Source organism: Rhinolophus hipposideros (assembly GCF_964194185.1).
Source record: "Rhinolophus hipposideros genome assembly, chromosome: X".
Taxonomy (NCBI): Eukaryota; Metazoa; Chordata; class Mammalia; order Chiroptera; family Rhinolophidae; genus Rhinolophus; species Rhinolophus hipposideros.
The window spans coordinates 118469426-118491786 of record NC_138046.1 but is presented as its reverse complement, the minus strand read 5'-3'; the positions used below and the strand labels follow the sequence as shown (position 1 = coordinate 118491786).

At 38.6% G+C, this 22361-nt stretch overlaps 1 protein-coding gene across 4 annotated transcripts in view; it reads left to right on the top strand.

Annotated features, from left to right (window-relative positions):
• Window positions 1–22361, top strand: part of GLRA2 (glycine receptor alpha 2) — a 193885-nt gene that overhangs the window by 43099 nt on the left and 128425 nt on the right. The window contains exons 3-4 of one of the 4 annotated variants that reach the window (XM_081043156.1): window positions 1242–1309; window positions 9617–9840. In XM_081043156.1, the coding sequence (XP_080899282.1) occupies window positions 1242–1309; window positions 9617–9840 (292 nt within the window). Of the gene's footprint in view, window positions 1–1241; window positions 1310–1404; window positions 1473–9616; window positions 9841–22361 lie in introns of all 4 variants that reach the window. The other 3 variants (XM_081043157.1, XM_081043159.1, XM_081043158.1) reach the window with 3 other exon arrangements.

Genomic DNA, 22361 nt, shown 5'->3' with positions numbered 1-22361 from the left:
AAACTCCTTACTCCTTCTTTTAACAAAAGTCCTTGCCTGGGGATTTAAATTAGATTTTCAGCCCAAGTTTCCTTTCCTCACTTTGAGAATCCAACACAGACTGGTAGGATTTAATGACAGGAGGCTCCAGGTCTGTGTTTTATCACCAGCATTCGAGGGAGGTCTCAAGCCAAATTCATCCTCATTCAGATCCCACTGGCTGGTTGGGGCTACAACTGGGTGTAGCTTGAACCAGCTTGTTCAGCCTTTGAGTGAAGACAGACAGACTTCCACAGGGGCAAGCAGTGAGTGAGTAGATGGCTTATGGTAATCTGTTCTTATCTGAGACAGCATTAGGAGGAAACTAGATGAGGTCAATAAACATTCCCCAGCAAAACGAGACTGGAAATTATCAGAGAGTCATTTGTCTATTGTCAAAGAGCACAGAGTCCGTCGCCATCAGCCCTCAGCACACCTGATCTCATCTGATCCCTGAAACTAAGTAGTCTGTCCTGGTTAGTGCATGGATGGGAGCCAAAGGGCAAGAGGAGAAGAGAGTTAGTCCCTGGTTCTCTGGAGAAAAAAAAAACAGCTTCTTTGTTCGAAGCACATCTAGCATTAATAACTCTTGCTTGGTACTATATTTACTGAGACAACAAACTGGACAGTAAGTAACATTTTTGTGTTTATTTCTTAAAATGAGCTAATTGTCTTTGGTTTTGTATTTCGGTGCATCATTTTTCATCAGGGTTCAAAGGATTATTGAAGGAATGGGGTAAATTCAGAGGTATCGAGAGAATCAAACTATATCTACTGATTTAAAGGGTGTCATGCAAAAGGAGGTGAATATTCCTGACCCATCCACAGTTGAAAATGCAATTCCATTTAAACTCATGACCCAGGTGATTTCATCACCCTGGGGTGCCCACTGTTGACATCTACAATGCTGTTGAGCCTAAAGTCAAGGAAAGACACCCACCTGAAAAGCTATTTTGATAGCAACTACTGAAAATGAATTCAGTTTAATAGTCTTCAGCTTATATTTTCCAAATCCAAAACTCTTCAGGGTAAGTTATTGCTTAACTGTCATTATTCAAAATACTAGTGGGAATGTTATCACTATGAACCCCTGGGTAAAACTTTTCTTTTGCCATCTCACCACCATTTTTATTTTGTGTACATCTCTAGTCATTTGCACAGATGTTGATGAAGCTGTATTTTTGCCTCCCTGTCTATCGCAATATTCTTATTGCACTCTGCAGGTCCGCCAGTAAACGTTACTTGCAATATTTTTATCAACAGTTTTGGATCAGTCACAGAAACCACCATGGTAAGTGCTGCAATGCCACTGGCAAGAGAAAATCGTGACTTGAGTATGCCATGAACGCAACCTGTCAAATTTTCTATTTATTGTTCAACTTGCAGGGCCTCCTGTAAATGTTACCTGCAACATATTTATCAACAGCTTTGGGTCAATAGCAGAAACTACAATGGTGAGTGGGACTGAGCATTGAAGCCATGGTGTGAAGGAATGGGATACGGCACCGAAGAGCAACGTTGTGTATTTGTGGGACATTTACTGAGTGCCAATTTCCAAGTTCACTCACCTCTAAAAAGCAATTATTTATACTGTTTGACTTTAGAAAGTCATTAGTCAACTGTTCATTACTTATAATTCAATAACCTTTTATCCATTATGCCAGAGACATTTTGGAAACACTTGATGTTTGGTTAGATTTAGGTAGAATTATCAGCAACAAGTATGGTGTATAGTTAAGGATATTCAAATATTTTCATCTCCAATGATTCAGAAACATAACTTTCAAATTTCGGGAGATATTTTTTATAGCCAGTCTTTTTCATGTAATGGAAGTTTTAACATAGTCAAGCCTAGGATATGCAGCATTTAAGATATATGCGAAGGGAGCTGACTTTAAAATACACACACACACACACACACACACACACACAATTTTCTGGCAATGAAAAGTAACCTTAAGTCCATAGCAATTATGTTACATGCATGATTTTAATAAATAACGAAAACATAAAACTATTAAAAGCTTATTATAATGTACATGCAAACATGTTTCATGTACATGATAAAGATTTTAGATACTATAAAATTCACCAAGATTCCTTATAAATATCATGGTTGTGGTGTTGCCTGGGACACAGCCTATTAGATCAGTGGCCTTACAGTGCTAGGATATAGTGTGGAGATTGCACTTTTTTTCCATTTATTTTTTTATTGAAGTTTGGTTAGTATACAATCTTATATTGGTTATATTAGTTTCAGGTGCACAATACAGTGATCTGACACTTTTATTCCTTGCAATGTGATCACCCCACTAATTCTAGTAATCATCTGTCACCATGTGGACTTATCATGATATTATTGACTAGATTCCCTTTCCCCTTTTCACCCATCCCCCATCTCCTCCCTTCTGGTAACCATCCCTCTGGTCTATTTCTATGAATCTGTTTGTTTTGTGTTGTGTGTTTTTTTGGGGGGGTGAAATATTTCTTGATCCCAATAAACAATTTATTTTACACCCTAAGTCAATTGGCTGGTTTTAATTCTCATGACTATGTAAAGTATATTGCTGTATTATTGGATGAGATTAAAATAAAATATAGTTGAGCTTGATCAAGTACTATGATGGCTGATGTCTTAGAAACACTCAAGAAGTGAAATAATGAGCATAATGCCACTGAGAAGTAAAAAACAGTGTTCCCGTTTTGATGAATTTTCTCTTTTAGGCTACTGGGATCATGTTTAACAAATTATTGTTCTTTCCAGTGTCCTTGATGCTAGAAATAACTTACCTTTTACCACTCCTTTCCACTGGCAAAATTAGAAATAATGCAACCCCACTACCTATTTTAATATTACTCTGGTACAGCATTGTCAAGTAATGAGACTTCTGGGGCTTTGACAGGATGCAGTGCATTACGAATTTTACCCAAGTAAGATAGTTTTGGTAGTTACTAAATGATTCATAAGAAAAGCGGAACATGGAAAGAATAATCCAACTCTGGGCTTGGCATTCAGTTTCTGTCTCTTGTCTCTTGGTTTTATCGCCTGAACAGAGGGGCAAATCTCCCAGCAGCCCAAATCACTGTCACCAGCTTTACACAATGGCATTCAATGACAATATTTGCACGACCTAATGCTGATTGCATTAATTAGCCTCCTATTGCTTTGATTAAATCTCCTTATTGCATTTTACCCTCAATCAAAAACATACATGTGCACCTTTTCAATGTTCATTAATATTAAGGAGATGAAAACGGAAACTATGGATATAACAGCTACTGAAGGTGTATAATAAATGGGCTGCTTAGGTGCTTCTTGGTCACTTATTAAGGTGTCCTTTGTCATGTTTCCTATGAGACAATTTGGAACTCATTGCTCAAGTGTAATATCAGTGGCCTGTCTATTCTGCTGAATGAGATATACTGAATCGCATGGTCAGAAGAGTGATGCATATTATGCTTCTTTTATTTTATTTCTTAGCTTTTAAAGTAATGATGTAATAAAAGGTATCTTTTATTTTCTTTAATTATGGCTTTTGTGTGAAATTTTAAAAAATATTTTCTGAAAGTCTATCATGCTTAAATCAAAGAATAAATCCTCATGCCACATAAGGTAGGGACTGGAAAAAGCTTTTCTGTAAAAGGCCAGACTAAATACCTAAGACTTTGAAGGCCAGACACTCTGTGTCACAAGTACTCAATTCTGCCCTTTTGGCATGAAAGCCGCCATAAACAATAGTAAGAAGTAGGTGTGGCTGTACTCCAAGAAAACTTTACTTATGAAATCATGCTGTAGCCAAATTTGACCCACAGGTCATAAGTTGTCAAGCCAGATATAAGGTATCACATCAATATTTAAATATTCACATGCTCATAAGAACGTGAGAATTGTTCCACCTTGAAAGGTTTTATCTTTCCAGATCCCCGAGGCCCTGCCTGGGGACCTACCTGATACACCCACAGAGGGTCATCATTGTCCAAACTGTCTTTATCAAAACCCTGAGATTCGATCACCAATGAATTTGTCCACACTTGCACAAAATTTGGCTCAAAAAAATCGGTTGAAAAAAGTTAAACAGAACCAGGTTCTTCCCTGAACTGTCTTTTAGTTGGAATCAGGACATCAGAGCCTTGGTTTCCATGCACAGCAATGTATGTATGTGGTCAACGAGGACATCGACTAGTGCTCTTTGGGGGGACAAGAGTTTTGCTTTCTCTACATTTTCTGGTACAAATTTTTCCAAGAATACCTCAGAGTTTTGAGTTTCTAAACATGATTTTACTCTCTTCTCTCAGGTCCCCCTCTCCCCCCGTGATCCTGATAGCATTTTTGAAGGGTTTAGTTTGGGTGCTTGTTTCTAATAAGAAGCAAAGATTATCTGTTTTAAGAACCCAACATGACTTTCTTTTGATGCTACCCATTCTGCCCCTCTTGTGTGTGATGAACTCCCACTAAATGATTGTCAATGATAATTGCCCACAAAATATAGGCTCACTATAGAGTCAATAGGACCTTGAACACCTTTGATACGTTACTGTTGAAGATGTGTGCTCACAGGACAACATACTTGTGTTATTCTAAGGGATATTTTCCCGGATCATTATGATGATATACATTATGCCAAAATATACACTTTTGTTCATTAAGAGCCAGGGATCTGTTAATGGACTCTGTATTGATATCTATAATTGACCCTGTGTTAATATTCAGTGGAATATTTTTTGTGTGGGGGTGGTTCCAAAAGACTAGTAAGGCATGTAGAATGAAACAAGTTATATATTGTTTTGGGGATGTCAGTTTACCATTCCCTTTTCTTTCTTACCCCCTTGTCTTTAGCTGCTGATGGCAAGAAAATTTACAGAATTGAGAGTGTATTTGCTACTCCTTCTTTCCTGATTTAAAGGCATAGTTTGGGAATATTAATAATGTCAGTAAATGGCCAGAGGATTTGCATGCCATCTGCAGGCAGTTCTCCCCAGGGCTGGGCCATCAGAAAATGGAGACAAGATAGTCTCCTCAAAGCTTTGCAATGATTGCCTGGAATGACGTAGGTACACAGAGTGTGATTTAGACCTGTGGGTGATGGAACACTGCCCAGGTCACAGCATCAGATCCTGACACCCTCCTTATTTAACAGACTTGGGGGAGGGGAGGAACAAGAGCTGAAAGTATACATAATTTGTCCACTCAGTGAGAGTGTCCATATTATGATTCCGGCTCCCCCAAACTCTGTCCCAAAAGATAACTTCCAAGTGCTCTGCTGGTTACTGCTGCAGGGTGAACAATTGTTCTATCTCTGATCTGAAATCGCATTCCTGAGGAACTGGATAAGAGGTAGACAGCTCCTTATAAGAATGCATGCTGTGCTGCACTTGCTGAAATGACACTATGGGTTTCCTTTCATTCAATAGCTGCATAAGCAATTTGTAAGGAGATGCTAACTTATCAGGAATAGCAGGTAGCTACATTTCTTATTCCTGACTTTTTAAGGAAGAACCAAGAATCTACCACAAGCCTGGCATTTTGTTAAACTGAGATATAAGGTGACCTTGGTCTCTAAATTAACAATGCAATGTTAAAGCCTGGATTCATCACAAAGTAACTGCCACCCCATAATTTTAAATTCAAGGCTAACTTCCTCTATCAAAGCTAGCACAGACTCAAGATGATGAAAACTGTACTGCTGTGTAGCCAGAGGTTAAAATCAAAGTGCCACATAGGCACTATGGGGAATCAACAAAGCATACCCTTGTCTTTGATAACATAATTGGATTAAAAATGCATACATATATAATAAAAGAGTACTAGTAAGGTTTAATACAAGTATGTATGAGGCAGAGTTGAAATCTCTATGTACAAATGTCAGACTAAATATAATAGTACCAAAATAATTCAATTTAAGGAAACAAACTTTGTGGCATGGGCATAGTATTAGAAGGTACCAGAAAAAGTAAAACTTCAGTTATTCTAAATTTTATATGAAATAATAGTATGGAATGTAGGCACCTGCATTGCCTGTGTTAAGAATATAATAAAGATTAGATGACTTACATGTAGCTTTTGAAAAATTAAGATATGTGTGTATGCATTTACATCCATACACACATATATACTAATCTGAATTTTCCATCACCTAATCCAATACCCAGATAGTCAATCTTAGGAAAACAAATTTTAATACAAGGAAATTTTTATTTGAAGTAGAATCTGTCTCTGGAGAAAGAAGGCAGTCTAAAAGAAAACTCAGTCTGCCTTGAAACATGTCTCTCAATATTTACTTCCCCTTTAATATTTAATTAAACCTAGAAGCAAAAATAAAGACAAAGAAAGACTACAGAACAATCGAACTATCTCCTGTGGTTTGGAATAGCATGAAATAATAAATCTGTCTGTAAATACACAGAGATAATGCACAGATAAATCACATGTGTGAAATTTCTACCCTACGTTGAAACTGATAGAGAACTGAAAGAATTACAAGCCAACAGCCCCAGGAAATCTTTTCTTTGGCTATCTACTTCTTTAGATTCTTGGGTGTCCTTTCCTATTCTAACAGGTTTTTTTTTTTAATTAATTAATTTATTTATTAGTTTCAGGTGTACAAAACAAGGTAATGCTTAGACGTTCATCATTTATATCCCTCATACTGTGAACCCCCCTCCCCCCATCCACTATCCCTCCGACCTCACACTGAACCATCACATTATATATATAAAATTATAGTTGGCATTCATTAATGTTTAGCTTCTGGTGTACAATGCCATGAAACAGGTTTTAACAGTTGCTATTTATTTTAGAAATAGTGTATATCATCATAACCAAAACTATGGAAAATTTTAATGCCTTTGTATTAAAAAGAACAAATCCTTCCAAAGATCTAATAGAGACCTTATTTCATATAATTCCTGTCATTGTCGCATAAAACCTATTTTTTCCTCTTAGTTTTCCACTTATCCTTGTTTACAAATAGGAGGATTAATTTATTTTAAATTAACTGTTAGACATTTAATGGTTCTATTGTGATATGATAGATTCAGTGATCTGTTTAAAGTTATAATACTGGGAGAATCTGTTTTATTGTTAACTCTCTATATAAAATTCAAAATAGAAAACTGGGAAACACTGGAGAATAGTCATGGGAAAGACTTTTTTTTAAAAGATACACATTAGTTGTGAAAATTTATATTGAGATGTTTTTACAGGTCAATGCTTTCCTATTGTATGTTACTAATGTAATATTCTCTAGAGTCAATATGCATCTTTAAATCATTCTCAGGCTCAAGGGAGGATTCCGTTGGTGATTTTGCTGCCCAATACTCTCTGTCTGGCTTCTCATGGTCTTTCTCATCTTATGGTTACCTCCTGGGCGGCAGGGGAGGCTTGTTGGCCTCCCAATGACCTAAGATATTTAATTCATTTGCCTCTGTTATTTCCAACTGTTATCATATATCATACTTAGAGTTTCTGGACCTCCAGAATTGGCTAAGGGATGAGATCGTCTTCTCTCTTACTTCCTACTGAAACAAGCTCATAGACCCTCTCCCCCAAAAAATTGTTATGGATAAGTGGTTCTCAGTCTAAGGGAAATAAAAGGGGTGGATATCAAACACTGGAGAAGCTGCATTTTTTTTCCCTATAAGGAAACCTTAAGAAAATCTCACAGTTATGTATTTATTTCATCCTTATATTGGATATTTTCAATAGCCCTTTTTTGACTTTCTACAAATCACACATTTTACTCTTTACTCACACAAAATTCCAAAGATTCAACTCCTGTTGCCAATGAAACATAGACCTGGTAATTTCTTTCCAGTTACAACCTTCTGCTCCTTTTGGACAATTCCAAAATTGGTGATGGGGAGAACTTTGAGGTTCTGCCATTTCCTGGTTCTCTCAGGGGGTGGGAGATGGGTTGGGGCCAGTAAACACATAGAATGGGTTGAAAGCATGGCTGGGCCCACAACATTGCCCTCCTAAGTATGAGAATTTGCTGTGCAGACCTAGTACAATCCCAGATAAAAGTCAGCTGATAAAATTTTCCAAGTCAGAAAGTTCTTATGTTGTACAATGGAGAACTTTAAAGTTATTTGTTTTAATATTTCAGCCTTTCCAAATGAGCTGAGTTTTTATGACTGATTTTCAGAAGTTAATAACTATTTGATTATTAGCATTCTTTAGGCCTACTACACTGGGCATGCTTTCTAAGAAATACCACCTTCAAAATACTCTATCAGGCTGATCATCAGGCTGGCTGTTTTTCAAAAGAAGTCATGGGAATTTGGAGAGTTTAGTAATAGCTAGAAGGAACTGGATTGAAGCTCTTTTCTATACACACTGATCTTTATAACTTAGTTATTTTTTTTCTTTTGGCCCTAAGAGAATTAACCAAAACTGACCATCCTGAGGTTGTCTCCACTGTACCTGGTAAAGTAACCAATCGTCCTGGTTTTGCCCAGGACTGAGTGGGTTCCCTGAAGGTGGGGCTTTGGGGACTAAAACTGGGTAGTTCTCAGGCAAACCAGGACAAGTTGGTCACTATTTGAAGAAAGTAAACAATGACCAAAAATTCAAGTGCCAAAAGTATGGAAATAGAGCAAGTGATGATGAAAAAGGTAAAGGAAGGAGGTTAAGAAAGAATGAGAATGTATCACCCTAAGTGACCACAAGTGGCAGGAGTGGACAACTATTATCCCTGAACCATACTTCCTCCTGACTAGGGAATACTGTTCAAGCCTCTACCTGGGTCCATTCTACCAAGTGAAGCAACAATTGACATGAACCTAAAGACCTTTGAGTAGAAATCCCCAGGAGAGCAGTCACTCTCCTAACCTGATTCATTAGCACAGAAGGAAATTCCCAGATCAAGTGGGAATGACAGGGTATACCTGAGGCTTCCATAGGGAGGAACACCTTTGTCAGAAGGTGCTCAGATTAGAAGAACATGAAAAAGATCTCTTTTGGTGAAGCATCAAGTCAACTACTATAGATATAACCCATTCGGAGAAATGATAAAATATTTAAGAATTTCAAAAGTTAGTAGCTGTGAGGGAATTATCTTGTCAACATGAAGCGTCTTAATATTTATGTTGATGAATTTAAAAACTATTGCCCCATCATGTCAGAGTTTTATAATAAGATTTTCACTACCAAAAGTACAGAGTGGGTTTTCTTCTGCCCAGAGCATCTGAGTAGAATGAGAAAAGACATCATGTCATTTCTGATTTGGAAAATGAATCTGTTTTATTTGACAATCTTCCATCACAGACTGACTTCTGTACTCATCGTTACCTTTTTCTATAGCAAAATCAGCTTGACTTAGTATTATTTCCTTCCAGAATGAATAATTGAAACATTTTAAAAAATCAACCAAGTCAATCTATTCAATTAGTATTCTGGTTTGGTTGAGTCTTCTTTCTTTCTTCCTTTTGTTCCCACTCCTAGAACTGAGTGGTTTATTTTTTACCAAGACATACACACAGCCTGGTTTCTCAGACAACAACACTGCACCAAATCAGGGAGAAGAGTGAGGGGAAAATATAGATGGACCTCTTCTGTTGATCAGGCAATAAGTAACTCTTACGCATGGCATTTCTGTAGGATTATCGAGTGAACATTTTTCTGAGACAACAGTGGAATGATTCCCGGCTGGCATACAGCGAGTACCCTGATGACTCTCTGGACTTGGACCCGTCAATGCTGGACTCCATTTGGAAACCCGATTTGTTCTTTGCCAATGAGAAGGGTGCAAACTTCCACGATGTCACCACCGACAACAAACTGCTTCGGATTTCAAAAACTGGCAAAGTGCTCTACAGTATCAGGTAAACTTCCTTTGGCTGCCCCTGCTCCCGTTTCCATTTTTCTCCTGGCCTAGACTGGCCTGATTCTGCATGGGAAGGTGTATATGAACATTTGACTCTTGGGGTCTCTTGTTTATCATTTGAATCTTAAAGTTGGTGAGAGTGACAGAGGTTCCCATGGTCTCAGAAGTATGATTCTCTACAACAAACATATATTTGGTAGCATGGTGGGTAAACGATAGTACTGTGTAAATAAGAAACCAAGAAAACAAATGTGGTTTTGATTGATTCAATAAAGGAAGTACAGGCCTTTTAGTTCAATTACAATTGAGCATAATGTACAAATTCTCTTTCAAATAGTTCTGCCATTCTATAACATTTATACACACACACACACACACACACACACACACACACATTCAAAACATTCAATGGCTCAGCCTGGTAACCAATAGCATACTTTGGGCTAGGTGAGTGGAAAACTGGTCTTAATCCCAGATCTAATGCTAACTAAACATGTGAACTTGATCTCTGAACTTTTCTTCAGCTTGAGACAATTCCTGAGATCCATTTTTCCTTTTACATTTAAATATGATCTGCTTTAGAATCTTTACCACCCAAGGCTCAAAATAATCTCTCTCTTTTTGGAATTCTAGTAGCAGTTTCTCTGTGAATCTATAAGGCTCTTGTTTCTTCCTAGCTCATATTTTGGCTATTTCTGTACATGAATATAGCATAAGAACATGGATTTTTGGAATCAGACAAGTCTAAAATAAAATTCAAGGTTTGCCACTTACCAAGTTATATAACCTATAACCCTCAGTTACCTTAGTTGTAAAATGGGAAACACCATATTTATCTCTGAGTATTCTTGTGAGACTGAATGATATAGAGCAGAAGTCAGCAAATACTTTCTGTAAAGGACCAGACAGAAAGTATTTCAGTTTTGCAGGCCAGATTGTCTCGACTCTGTCGCAACTACTCAACTCTGTCATTGTAGCACAAAGGCAGCCATAAACCACACTCAAACCATTGGGCCTGTCTACATTTCAATAAAACTTTATTACAAAAACAGGCAGTGGACTAGACTCTGGCCATAGTTTGCTGACCCTGGATATAGAGTACATGAAAATACCTGTCACAGTGCATGACACAGACTAAGTGCTCAATAAATGAAATGATGGCTGTCTGTACTTTAAAGTTAACATTCTTTCTAATTAGTAAGTTCTTTAAAGCCCAGATATTTGGAATTTGCATATTCTGCAGCCCCTCCCAAAGGGCCAAGAGAATGTACTGTATATGAGAGATATATAATACATTGAATAAATACTGACATTTTAAAGATCCTTTATAAAATTCCCCCTTTCTCTCCAATCTTATTACCTCTCTCCCCAAAAAGTGGACAGCTAGTATCCACGCGAACAATTTTCACAAGTTTGCAGACTCACCACCATTAAAACCTCATTTCACAACTCGATATGCAATTTAGGTCTGTACTGTATATTCCATTCTTAACCTAGTAATTGCACAGCTTGCTGATGGATGACAACCCCAATGTCTTGTGGATCAAAAGAGGCTGCTCATTTGTAAAAAGTAGCAGAGTCACTGCTTGCACAAAGAACCAGGAAATTCCCCTACTTTATTTTTAAGGAACTCTACTTTTGCTGTTATAAAATTTTTGAGGAAACACAGACTATTTCACATGGTGATGCATGTAGAGTAAGATGCAGTACTGGGCACAACCTAAGTTTATATGACCTAATGAAATGGGATATATGCAGAGTATGATACACAGAAAGAGAGCTATAAAAAGCAGCACAGGGCATCAGCTGCTCCAACTAACCCTCTGGGCTTTGGGTGGCATTTGCTCTAGTAAATACAGTAGTACCTCGGTTTTTGAACGTCTCCTTTGATGACCATTTCGGTTTACCAATGCCATAAACCCGGAAGTAAGTGCTTCGGTTTTCGAACACCCCTCGGAAGTCAAACATGTCATGCGGCTTCCGCTCAGTGCAAGATCCTGAGGCCTAGCTGTCGGCTGTTTTGGAACATTTCAGAACTCGAATGGTCCTTCCAGAATGGATTATGTTAGAAAACCGAGGTACCACTGTACATGGCATCTTACCCTGCTGAACTAAAACCAGGATTTGTTCCTTTTGTTCTATGAAGGCCTTTCCATTCTAGAACCATGAAGAATATAATGTTCCCTAGTTCTTGACCCAGAGGCAATTCTTCTATTTCTGGTTCCAAGTGTAGCATATTACAGGCTCTGAAATACCCTAACAATTGTTTTGGATTGAGTGGAGGTTGACCTGTGGCAGGCTGGGTTAGCTTTTCCTTCACTGGGGGTATTCTATGAAATTAGAGGAAAAACCCTTGGTATAGGAGAACTGGGCATGTCATTTTAGGGAAACACAGTTCTTGGGTGCAGTTTTGAACTGCAGGAATCTAATTGTTTGCCTAGAATGGTTTTCAATGAGCCAGACACTGTACTGGGCCTAGAGATCCAGAGTTGAGTAAGATGTGGTACCTGCCCTGGAAAGGCTCCTGTTTAACAAGGCAGGCAGACATAAGATACGAGGTGTGATCAAACAATACGATGAATGTTTAAATTTATTACAGCAAAAAATTATTACAGTAAAAGACACATTGACATTAATCCCCCCTCAAAATACTCCCCCTTACTTCTAACACACTTATCCCATCATTCTTGCCACTTTCTGAAGCAGTTCTGGAAGTCCTCTTTTGTGAGTGTCTTTAGTTGCGCTGTCATGGCTGCCTCGATGTCCTGAATCATTTTGACTTTGGGGAAGAGCCAGAAGTCGTGAGGTGCCAGATCCAGTGAATAACGTGTAGGAGGACACACTGTAATATTTTTATTTGACAGAAATTTCCATATACTAGAAGCAATGTGTGACACGGAGTGTTATCACAATGGAGGATGATTTATAGCACACTTTAAAACACACCTCTCAACCGTAGCTCACACCCAACTGACTGCACTGAACAAGTTGAAACTTGTCACACACTGTTACTAAGGTTCTAGGTGCCGCTTCCTATATTGAAGATCCCTGCCTTTCCACTGGATGGCACTCAGCAGCAGCATTTACCATATTGTTTGATCACAACAGAAAGACTCCATGTCACACATCACTTCTGGTATGGCAATTTCTGTCAAATAAAAACATTATGGTGTGCTCTCATCTACCTTATTCACTGGATCTGGCACCATGTGACTTCTGGCTCTTCTGCAAAGGCAATATGATTCAGGACATTGAGGCAGCCATGACAGCGCAACTAAAGACACTCATGAAAGAGGACTTCCAGAACTGCTTCAGAAAGTGGCAAGAATAGTGGGATAAGTGTGTTCGAAGTGAGGGGAAGCATTTTGAGGGGGATTAATAGCAATGTGTCTTTTACTGTAATAAGTTTTTTTTTATTTAAACATTCACCATAGAATTCACCATAAAAATTCACCATAAATTCATCATGAATTTAAACATATCACCATATGATAACACCTCATAAATTAAGTAATAGGAATAAATAAAGAACAAGGAAAAGAAAAGTTCAACCTTATAAATGAACTGTGTTACTCAAATATTGTTAGAATTTGGGTTTTGGCATCCACACTCCTATTTACTTGACTCACTGGATCAATTTAACTAGAGGGCAGGGAGTAATTAGTACTAATACATGTCCAAGTGCATATGCCCAGGTCCAAGTTTAAGGCAAAGTGGGCTACAGTTTCTGGTGTCTTAAAGGTGCTGGAAAGTCCCTTCTGACATTCCATTAGGATGCTTTCAGGTTTATAATGCAAATACTCCTGGGAGAGAAAATCCACTGGCCTAAATTCATAGAAAGCAATAAAGAGCTGATATAAAAATTTCTTTCTGATACCGTGTTTCCCCCAAAAAAAGACCTAGCCAGATCATCAGCGCTAATGTGCCTTTTAGAGCAAAAATTAATGTAAGACCTGGTATTATATTATATCATACCTGGCCTTATTTTAATATAAGATTGGGTCTTATATTATTTTTTGCTCCAAAAGGCTCATTAGAGCTGATGGTCCGGCTACGTCTTATTTTCGGGGAAACATGGTAGTAGGTTTAATGTCCATGAATAATAGTGAGAACTATCATGTTGGATGCCTGAGAGGAGAAATCAGATAGCACAAAGAGGGTTAAGAAAGACACAAGGAAGGGATACCACAGAAGTACCAAAGATACACTCATGATTTACCTCCATCCTACACATTTAAGTAATTACTTAAACATTGGTCTACATTTAAAAAATGTTGTGTGGTGATCTTTTATATTTCCATTTTCCTAAAACCTAAAGCAAATAGATGAGAGCATTTCATCCAGGAACAATTCCATGCTTTCCTAGCTTTGGAGGAGCAGAGGTAGAATTAACTCTGCATGGGAACCAAAGCCCAAGGCTTTGATGGCCAAACAAAACACAAAGAGAGCTATGCAGTGCACTGACTTCATTAACAAGTAAGCACACACTTGCCGATTTTATACCTCTATTTCCCAAAAGGCAGGGGTTGAAACAAAGAGGGGACAGCAGACTAGAACTCTATAAGTATTCTGCATGTTCAAACTTGGGTCCCTTAATAAAATCCAAACAAATCTTTAAATAGGAACCAAAGGCCTTAGAAAATCTCTATCCAGTGATGCAGGACACAGTCTTTGTTGATGAAAATGTATCAAATCTATTTCTGTCCATTCTTCTTCTGATTTCCTTTTTCATATTCACTTCCCTGATATGTTTTAGCTTACTGTTTATTTTATTTTAAGTTTTTTTTAATTAGTTTCGGGCGCACAAGACAAAGTAATACTTAGACGTCTATCATTTATATCCCTCACACTGTGTAAACCCTCCTCCCCCCATCCACTATCCCTCTGACATTGTGCAGAGCCATTTAAAGTTTTTTTGTTGACCTACCCCACTAAGTATGGATCATCCCTGACCAAAATGTAAACAAGCACACACGTCTTGCTTTGTACACCCTCTTCAGAGACAGTCAAATTCTAAATTCATGTTCCTTAAGAAGGCCTGAATCCATAGTGGAATAATGAGGTGACCCTTGAGTCTCATATTTTTGATCAAACAATATATGTTGAATTGAACATAATAAATTGCAGAAGTCAAGGCATCATGGCATATGATGTGCAATATTAAAGATAAAAAGAGAAGGTGAGCATTTTTGGAAAGAAGCACCTTGTCTCACATGTCCACAACGTCTTTGCTGATATTTGGGTTTTTCCTTTTTACTTCCCATGGCTTCTGAGAATTTTCTGCCGGAATTCTGACTTTTTATAGAAGCATAAGTTTGTTGTTGTTGTTTTCTAATTTGAAGGCATCAGATTACAAAATATATAATCTAACACCCTTGTTTTGCTGATGAGGAAGTGACTTCTTTCAGAAATCAGGAGAGCCAATAATGGAGCCCATAAAAAGGAAAGCTAGGACAAAAAGCAAAGCTCTTGACTTCTGTTTCAGTGGTATCCATCTCCTACCACACATTAATTCTTCATTTACTTCAACTCAAGTCCAAAGACACAAACAAATACAATTCCAAAGACATGTTGTTTTGGAACCAGCCTTTTTGGGACCCATTTTTAAAGGACTATTGGAGGAAGAAGGTAAGATTTAAGATGAGAACATAAAGTATCTTCAAATTTTGCAGATGTCTGAAAAGACTGTTTAAATTCAAGGTACAACAATTGACTTTCGAATAGGAAGATCTACTGGATAGTTTTATATAGCAAATGTAGCTTATATAGCATGTCTACTTTCTGAAAAATTTTACTATCCCAGGGATCAAAGAAAGGGCTAAAGAGACTCATTATGTCAACTCTCTACCTTTAGCCAACCTGTTGAAAACTCATTCTATTTTTAAAGATGTTCAGAGGAGGAGATTTTATATTCTCTCTTTGGATCCTATAATGCTACTCTGACATTGTGCAGAAATTCTTCCTTATACAGCTCACCTCACATTTGCTGCAACTTAGATTAGTCGCTTTTCCCTACATTTGTTAACAGGATAAACAAATGGCTACCATTTTTAGAAGGATGTAGGTATTATGTCACAGTGTTTGCTTTCACACAATTTTGTCCAATTGGAATTAGTGGATATATGTTTGGTCACCAGCACTATGTTGTTGATTTAATTTCACTGTGTGTTCTACTTCAGTACAAAATGAAGGTGCTCTTCATCTTGCAATTTTTAGCTTGTTGTACAGTTTGGAGCCTCTGCTCTGAGCCTTATGATGTTGAATGTTACCCTGGTTACTTCTGATACTGTAGGATGCATGGGTATTAGAGTCAAACATCCTTGGGCTTGAGTCTCTGGCCTCAGAACTGGTTGTATGACCTATGGACATTTATCATCTCTCTGAACCTCTATTTCCTCAGCTTTGAAAAAGAGATAATTCTGTTGAGAGAATCAGAACACAATATATATTATATGGATAGTCAAAAGTGGCATTGCCATTATACACTAGGGCCACTTGGTATTTTCTTGTAATTTAACGATTGTGTTTTCTGTTCCAGCCTCTAAGACAAAGAGTAAACTGATCAAGATAGATCCTTACAAACTCCAAACATTAAGGATGGGACTGACCCATTCCTTGAGAGGTGCTTAATCTTTGGTTGAGGTAAAAACTCCAGGGGGGTCTTTGAATCCCCCTAAAAGTGTATGCATATTTGATGTACTAGAGAATTTAAACTCTTTTTTTGTTTGTTTAGAGTAAAAGGTTCTATCTTTCTTAAAGAGCTATGACTTTCCAACTGGTAACAACTGCTTCCAGTTTTATTGTATGCCTCCAGAATGGGTATGTCTTTAGCAAAGTTGTTAAGAAAATAGTTTGCCTTTGTGTCTTCTTATTTGACTGACCAGGTACCTGGGGGGGCCTTATGCTACCTTCCAACTGCAGAGAGTCCTCTAAACCATAAATAATTATGGGATTCTCCCTCCACAATAGCACCCTATATCACCAAGTTTCCTGTTCCCCTCATCATCAAACTATCTGACCTGAAATGTATTCCTTTATGGCGTTCAGAGGTGATTTGTTTGTTAACCCCTTTTGATTCCATTCATAATTCCAGGTGTGGATGATTCAGTGTTCTGCCTTCCAAGTAGTACTTAAGTTGTAACAGAGAACTCTCGGGGATTGACATGTCTTCTCCCTCTAATGATAGATTGCAGGCACCATTGACAGTAGGTGGAGAGTAGATTTCTAGACAGACATCCAAAGGTGTTCTCCAAACAATCCTGTCTAATGACCAACTCCACCCCCACACGAAAGGCCAACTTTTCTCACACAGCCTCCCATCCTTGACTCACCCTATGGCCTGATGCAAGAACTTCAAACGATGTAACTTCAGTTATAGAATGATTTTTATAGCATAGGAAAAAAGAACATTCTCGATTTAGATGTCAGAGCCAAAAATAAAATGCACAGTGAACTAAGCCCTGCCTAAATGTTACCAACGGTGATACTTTGACTATCTTACTCTCAGTTTTGATGAGACACATAAGCCTGTATTTTCTGTTAGAAAGCAGCTCTGAAAAGCTGTGATTTCTTCTCTCTGTGCTTATTTGGACCATGTTTATATTTATATCCTATAATCCAGGCAAAATTACATTCTCATTTTCCGACTCTGTGTCCAAATCCTCATTAGTTTTGTGACTTGATTTAATGCAGTAATTAATGATTGTAACATAAGCGCCCACATCAGAATTAATCAGTGAGGCTTCAGAGAAGTGCTGGAAAATGCCATGGAAACCACAATGATTCCGTTCTTCCTAGAGGCAAGCATGATCAGGAGGGTGGGAGGCGCTGGCATGCACATTCCCTGCTGGATTCAGCAGGAGCGGAGCTAAGTGGTGCGGGGGAGGTACTTCTGGAGAGTGGTTTTCAAAAAAAGGCGTGGCTCAGGGCAGAAGCATTAAAGTCTACAAAGTGTGATCTGTACATGACAGCCTCTCTTGAAGTGCTGAAAATCTCTGTTGAGCTCCTGATTGGGTTCAGAAATACACATACGTACACTCAAGGGCACAATATTGGTTCAAACACAACAGAGTAAGGATCTTACCCTTGTTGAAAGAAACGAGGGAATTGTGCAAAGGAATGCATGGCAGCTGGCATGCCCACCTGTCCTTGGACTGTTTACCTTATTGGGCTAGCAATAGTAACCAGTAGGTTTTCCTCCTTTTGGAGGTAACTTCCCACTGCATTAACATTCATCAGAGTTTGCTCTGAAAGCCACGGTGCAAAGACCAGAATACTGAAAAGGTAGCAGAGGGCATCAGGAGCCCCACACTTCCTTCCATCATTTACTGTATCTTCCAGGCTCATAGAACAGCCTCTCTAATCCCATCAGTTTATCATTCTGAGTCTCACTTTCCTTATCTATAAAATGAGATTCAACCAGGAGATCAGATGAAGTCTAAAGCTACTTCTAGTTCTTATCACAAATCTATAACTTGAAATGATCTCTTCCTTCCCAAATCACAAAATTCCTTCTAGTTCAGGAAATATAAGAGTGGGTTCCTCATGTCCCTTAGGGCTTGGGAGTCAGCAAGATGAGATTTAAATTTAAGGTGCCTATCTCAAACTACTTATACATCTTTGAACCTTGCTCTCCCATACTGAATATCCAACTCCTGAGGAGAAGAACCTAAGTTTGGAGTAGGGCAGGGAAGATACGACTACCTGTAGTTTAAGAAGCAGCGTTACATTCAACATATAATTTACACAATGACAAGTACTCGATACCAAACTCCCTACTGAGGAATATGCCAATTGCAAACTACATCATTTGTACCCTCTGATTCAATCAGCAGGAGTATCCATGAGACTTTATTTTAGAATGCGCTCATGAAGTATGGGTTTATATACTTTCAGAAAATTATACAAAAATGGTTGGTTGGGACAATTATTAACGAGATGCGCAGGCTAAAGGAAATCACATGGTAGATTTGAGCCAGCGAGTTGAAGGGCTAATCTGCTATTACTCATTACCTGAATTTTCCTGTGGCAGGAAGCCAAAGGAAATGCATAGGTCCTGGTGAGCCTGCTCAACTTATGTTGTCATGGGCTTCTCCCTGGTCTACAGAACTGCTTTTGAAGGGCTCTCTAGATGGCTATAATCCCCAAATAAACACACATAATATCACCATGGCTCTTATGAGACACATGAATTACTTCACTACATTCTCGTACTACATAATCTAAAGGAAAGGCACTCCATTTTAAAATGGGGAAAAAATTGTCCATCCTCAAAGCTCAGCAGTCTTTCCAACAAGTCAATCCTTGCTCATGGCATTTAAAATTACAAACGAACATCTGTACTGAAGAGGACACAACATTTATCATTGGACAGTCATTCAAAGACAATTAAGGACATATATAATTATGGGAAGTTCCATACGTGACACACACTCAAAGCACGGCCGATCCATAGCTGACTGATCATTCCTTTGAAAGGACAATATGACAAATGTTTTACTTGATGCTTCATTTTAGTGGGTATATTTTCCTAAATTTGAGCAGTTAGATGAAGGGTAGAAAGCACTAAGGGACCTACAAGGGATTAAAGATATTAATAGAATGGAATGCTATGGGGGTGGAGCAGATGTCAGTTCTATGGTTCATGAAGACTTGAACTCAAATGCAGTCTTACTAATACTAAGTGACCATGAGAAGTCACATAACCCTGCTTCGATCTGCAGGTTTTCTCAGTTCCAGATTCATACTAAACGTTTAGTGACTGTTGAAATCACACTGGGTTGGCTGTAGGATACAGGGGAGGGAGGTGGGGAGACAGCTCTCCCTCTTCTTCCTAACCCACACACAGACATTTCCTTATTCAGCACCTGTTACACTCAGGCTCCACTCCCCTTCCATGCGTGGTCCCAAGCAGATGGGTTCCCTTGCCTTGGGTTATCCTCCCTTTGGAAGGCATGTAGCTCATAACACAAGTGACAGTTGCAAATTCTTTCAGATAATGGCTTGGGTTTCCTCCTTAGCTGCTTGTTAAGAATAAACGGAGGAACTGTGCTTAGTTTCAGTGTTATCTAATCAAGGATGGACCATCATACCATCTGACCAAGACTCTGTTCTCTCTTCCACCTTTGCCACCAGAAACATGGCCAGCAACTCTCTGCAAGTTACCACAATAGAAGTCTTAATGCAGCAAAATACCAGCAAAGTAACACAGTGTTGCTCTCAGCTGTCAGCAGACACCCAAAACAATTTACTCTGGTTTTCTTAAAACCACATTTGCAGTACCCAAGTACTTGTTCTCCTCCTGTTTTGCCAGAAGTAAAATAATCCCAAATAAAACATTAAGAAAATTGCCACATAGTGCTTTTCTCTTTCTTCCCCTCAATGTCAGTATTAAATGGCTGTGAATTTAGACACACAGTGACCATGGGATGGACAAGTCAGTCCTTATTATTTTAATGTGCTGGCTAATAACATTTTATCTTCATGAATAGTTGTATCTATAAATAAATTCTTGATGTGAAATGACTTTGAAATTTAAAATGTCACAAAAATGTGAGCAGTATTGGTTATTTGAATCTTGAGTAATTTGAGCTCTTCTTTCTGGTGGTGTTCAGTTTAGCCCTCTCCTATTCGACACCTTCAAAACATTTTCGTTCAGGAAATATCAAAGCATTTGGAAAAGTTTTAGCTACAGATTCATCAGTTGAATCCAATTCATATTTGGACTTAATTAACATAGGCCAACCATATGTGTGCACATTTTCTGAAGGGACCAGGCACAGATGGAAGCAGATATTGTATTTTTGTCCTTCCCAGCTAGTATTGCTCAATGCATATGGGTATTTTCTGTGATGCCTTTATAATGTTTGGTAAACATGGGCCTTCCTAGTCAGTCACTGGCATTTGCGTCAGGGAAGAGGAGTAGAACAGTTGATGAACCAGCAGTGTTGCCATTTATCTCCCCCAAATCCCAAGGTCAACAGGAAAAAACAGGTCTTCAGTTACTTGGAATTAGCTAAGGGGGTTGAGTCTAATCGTACTGCTTAGGACCAACCTAGGGTTTAGGTTCAGCCCTAGACAATATTGAAAAAAAAATGATTTCTTCCTGGTGCCACAGCCACAATGTTCTGAGCCCTCTTTTCCTACCAGGCTCACCCTTCCATTTGATACTCTCAGCATCAAAGTCTGCTCTTGCGGATATCCGTCAGGAATCTGGGAATCTATTAATTCATATACATGAAGGAGGAAATGACTAACAGTACTTGAAACACTTGTCTCTCTGTAGATTTGCATCTTAATACTCATGGGAGCCTTTGACTAAATGACTGTTCGTTGATTATATGCAACAGTAAGAGGTGGAAGGTGTTTGAGCAAGGACATGCATTAGGATCTTTCTGGAATAACTAACACAGCATGAATTTTCAACCTTAACTTATGTGCAAAGCCTTCCCAGGTACAGCCACATCTGTGCCTGCTCATGGACCAGGTGAACAGCTCAGAGCTAGAGTGAGGACACTCTCTATGCTTTATATGAGTAAGTTCAAAGCAGCCATTTAATTACAGAGCTTTCAGAAGATGAGTTTAAAATTTTCATTCCTTGCCTGCCTAGCCAAACTTGGGTTTTGTTCTCCATGAATCATGATCCCTTTGTGGGTACCTTGGGTTTTGATTCAGGAGCACTGAATGGTTATTGCAAGTCCTACCTCCCTGATAGACCCAAAGGGCTCTCTCAGGATCTAGGTCTGTAAGGAGGGTAGGTTATGTGCTCTACCCAATCAGTGTGAGCACTTATCCAGGTACCAAGGGAGTAATTAGAAGGCTTTTACTCGATTTAGCTCATGTCTGTTGGATTTACATAATCTGGAAGGATTCTTTAAATGGGGATTGAAAACAACTTTAAAAGTTGAAGAATAAATGCACAACTCCTGAGATATATTCCATTAAAAGAATATATATATATATATATAGTACATTATATATAATATATATTATATATATGTCTATAAATATGACATTAGACTAGGAGTTCCTTCAAGATAGAAACTCTTCTTTCAAGTTTATGATATGCATGGTGCCCAATAAATGCTTACCAAAAATTGCTGAATGGATATACTACATTACAACTCAGGTGGAGTTCTGTTTAACACTAATGCCATGTCACCAAGGATCTGGAACGGTCCTCTGTGTTTTGTCCTCCTCCCTGACCAGCATCGTGAGCTTTTGTAACTTTTCAGATGTGGTCAATCCAATGCATGGTCAGCTAGCTCTGCAACTTCCTTTGAAATTCCTCCGTGGCTGATTTTCTAGCCAGAGATCAGAGACAGTGTCCTGATACACTGCCACTGCCTTGCAGAGGGCCATTGCCTCCCTTTGCACAGTCACGTGTTGATAGGCATGCTGCTTGGTTTCCTCTCTGCTGCACCTGGAAACAGCCCTCCCACCCCTCTTAGCATCTATCTCGCCAGTTTTCTAGCCATGCCCACCAGTCCTGGCTGCCAGTGGACTAACCTTGGTTTCACT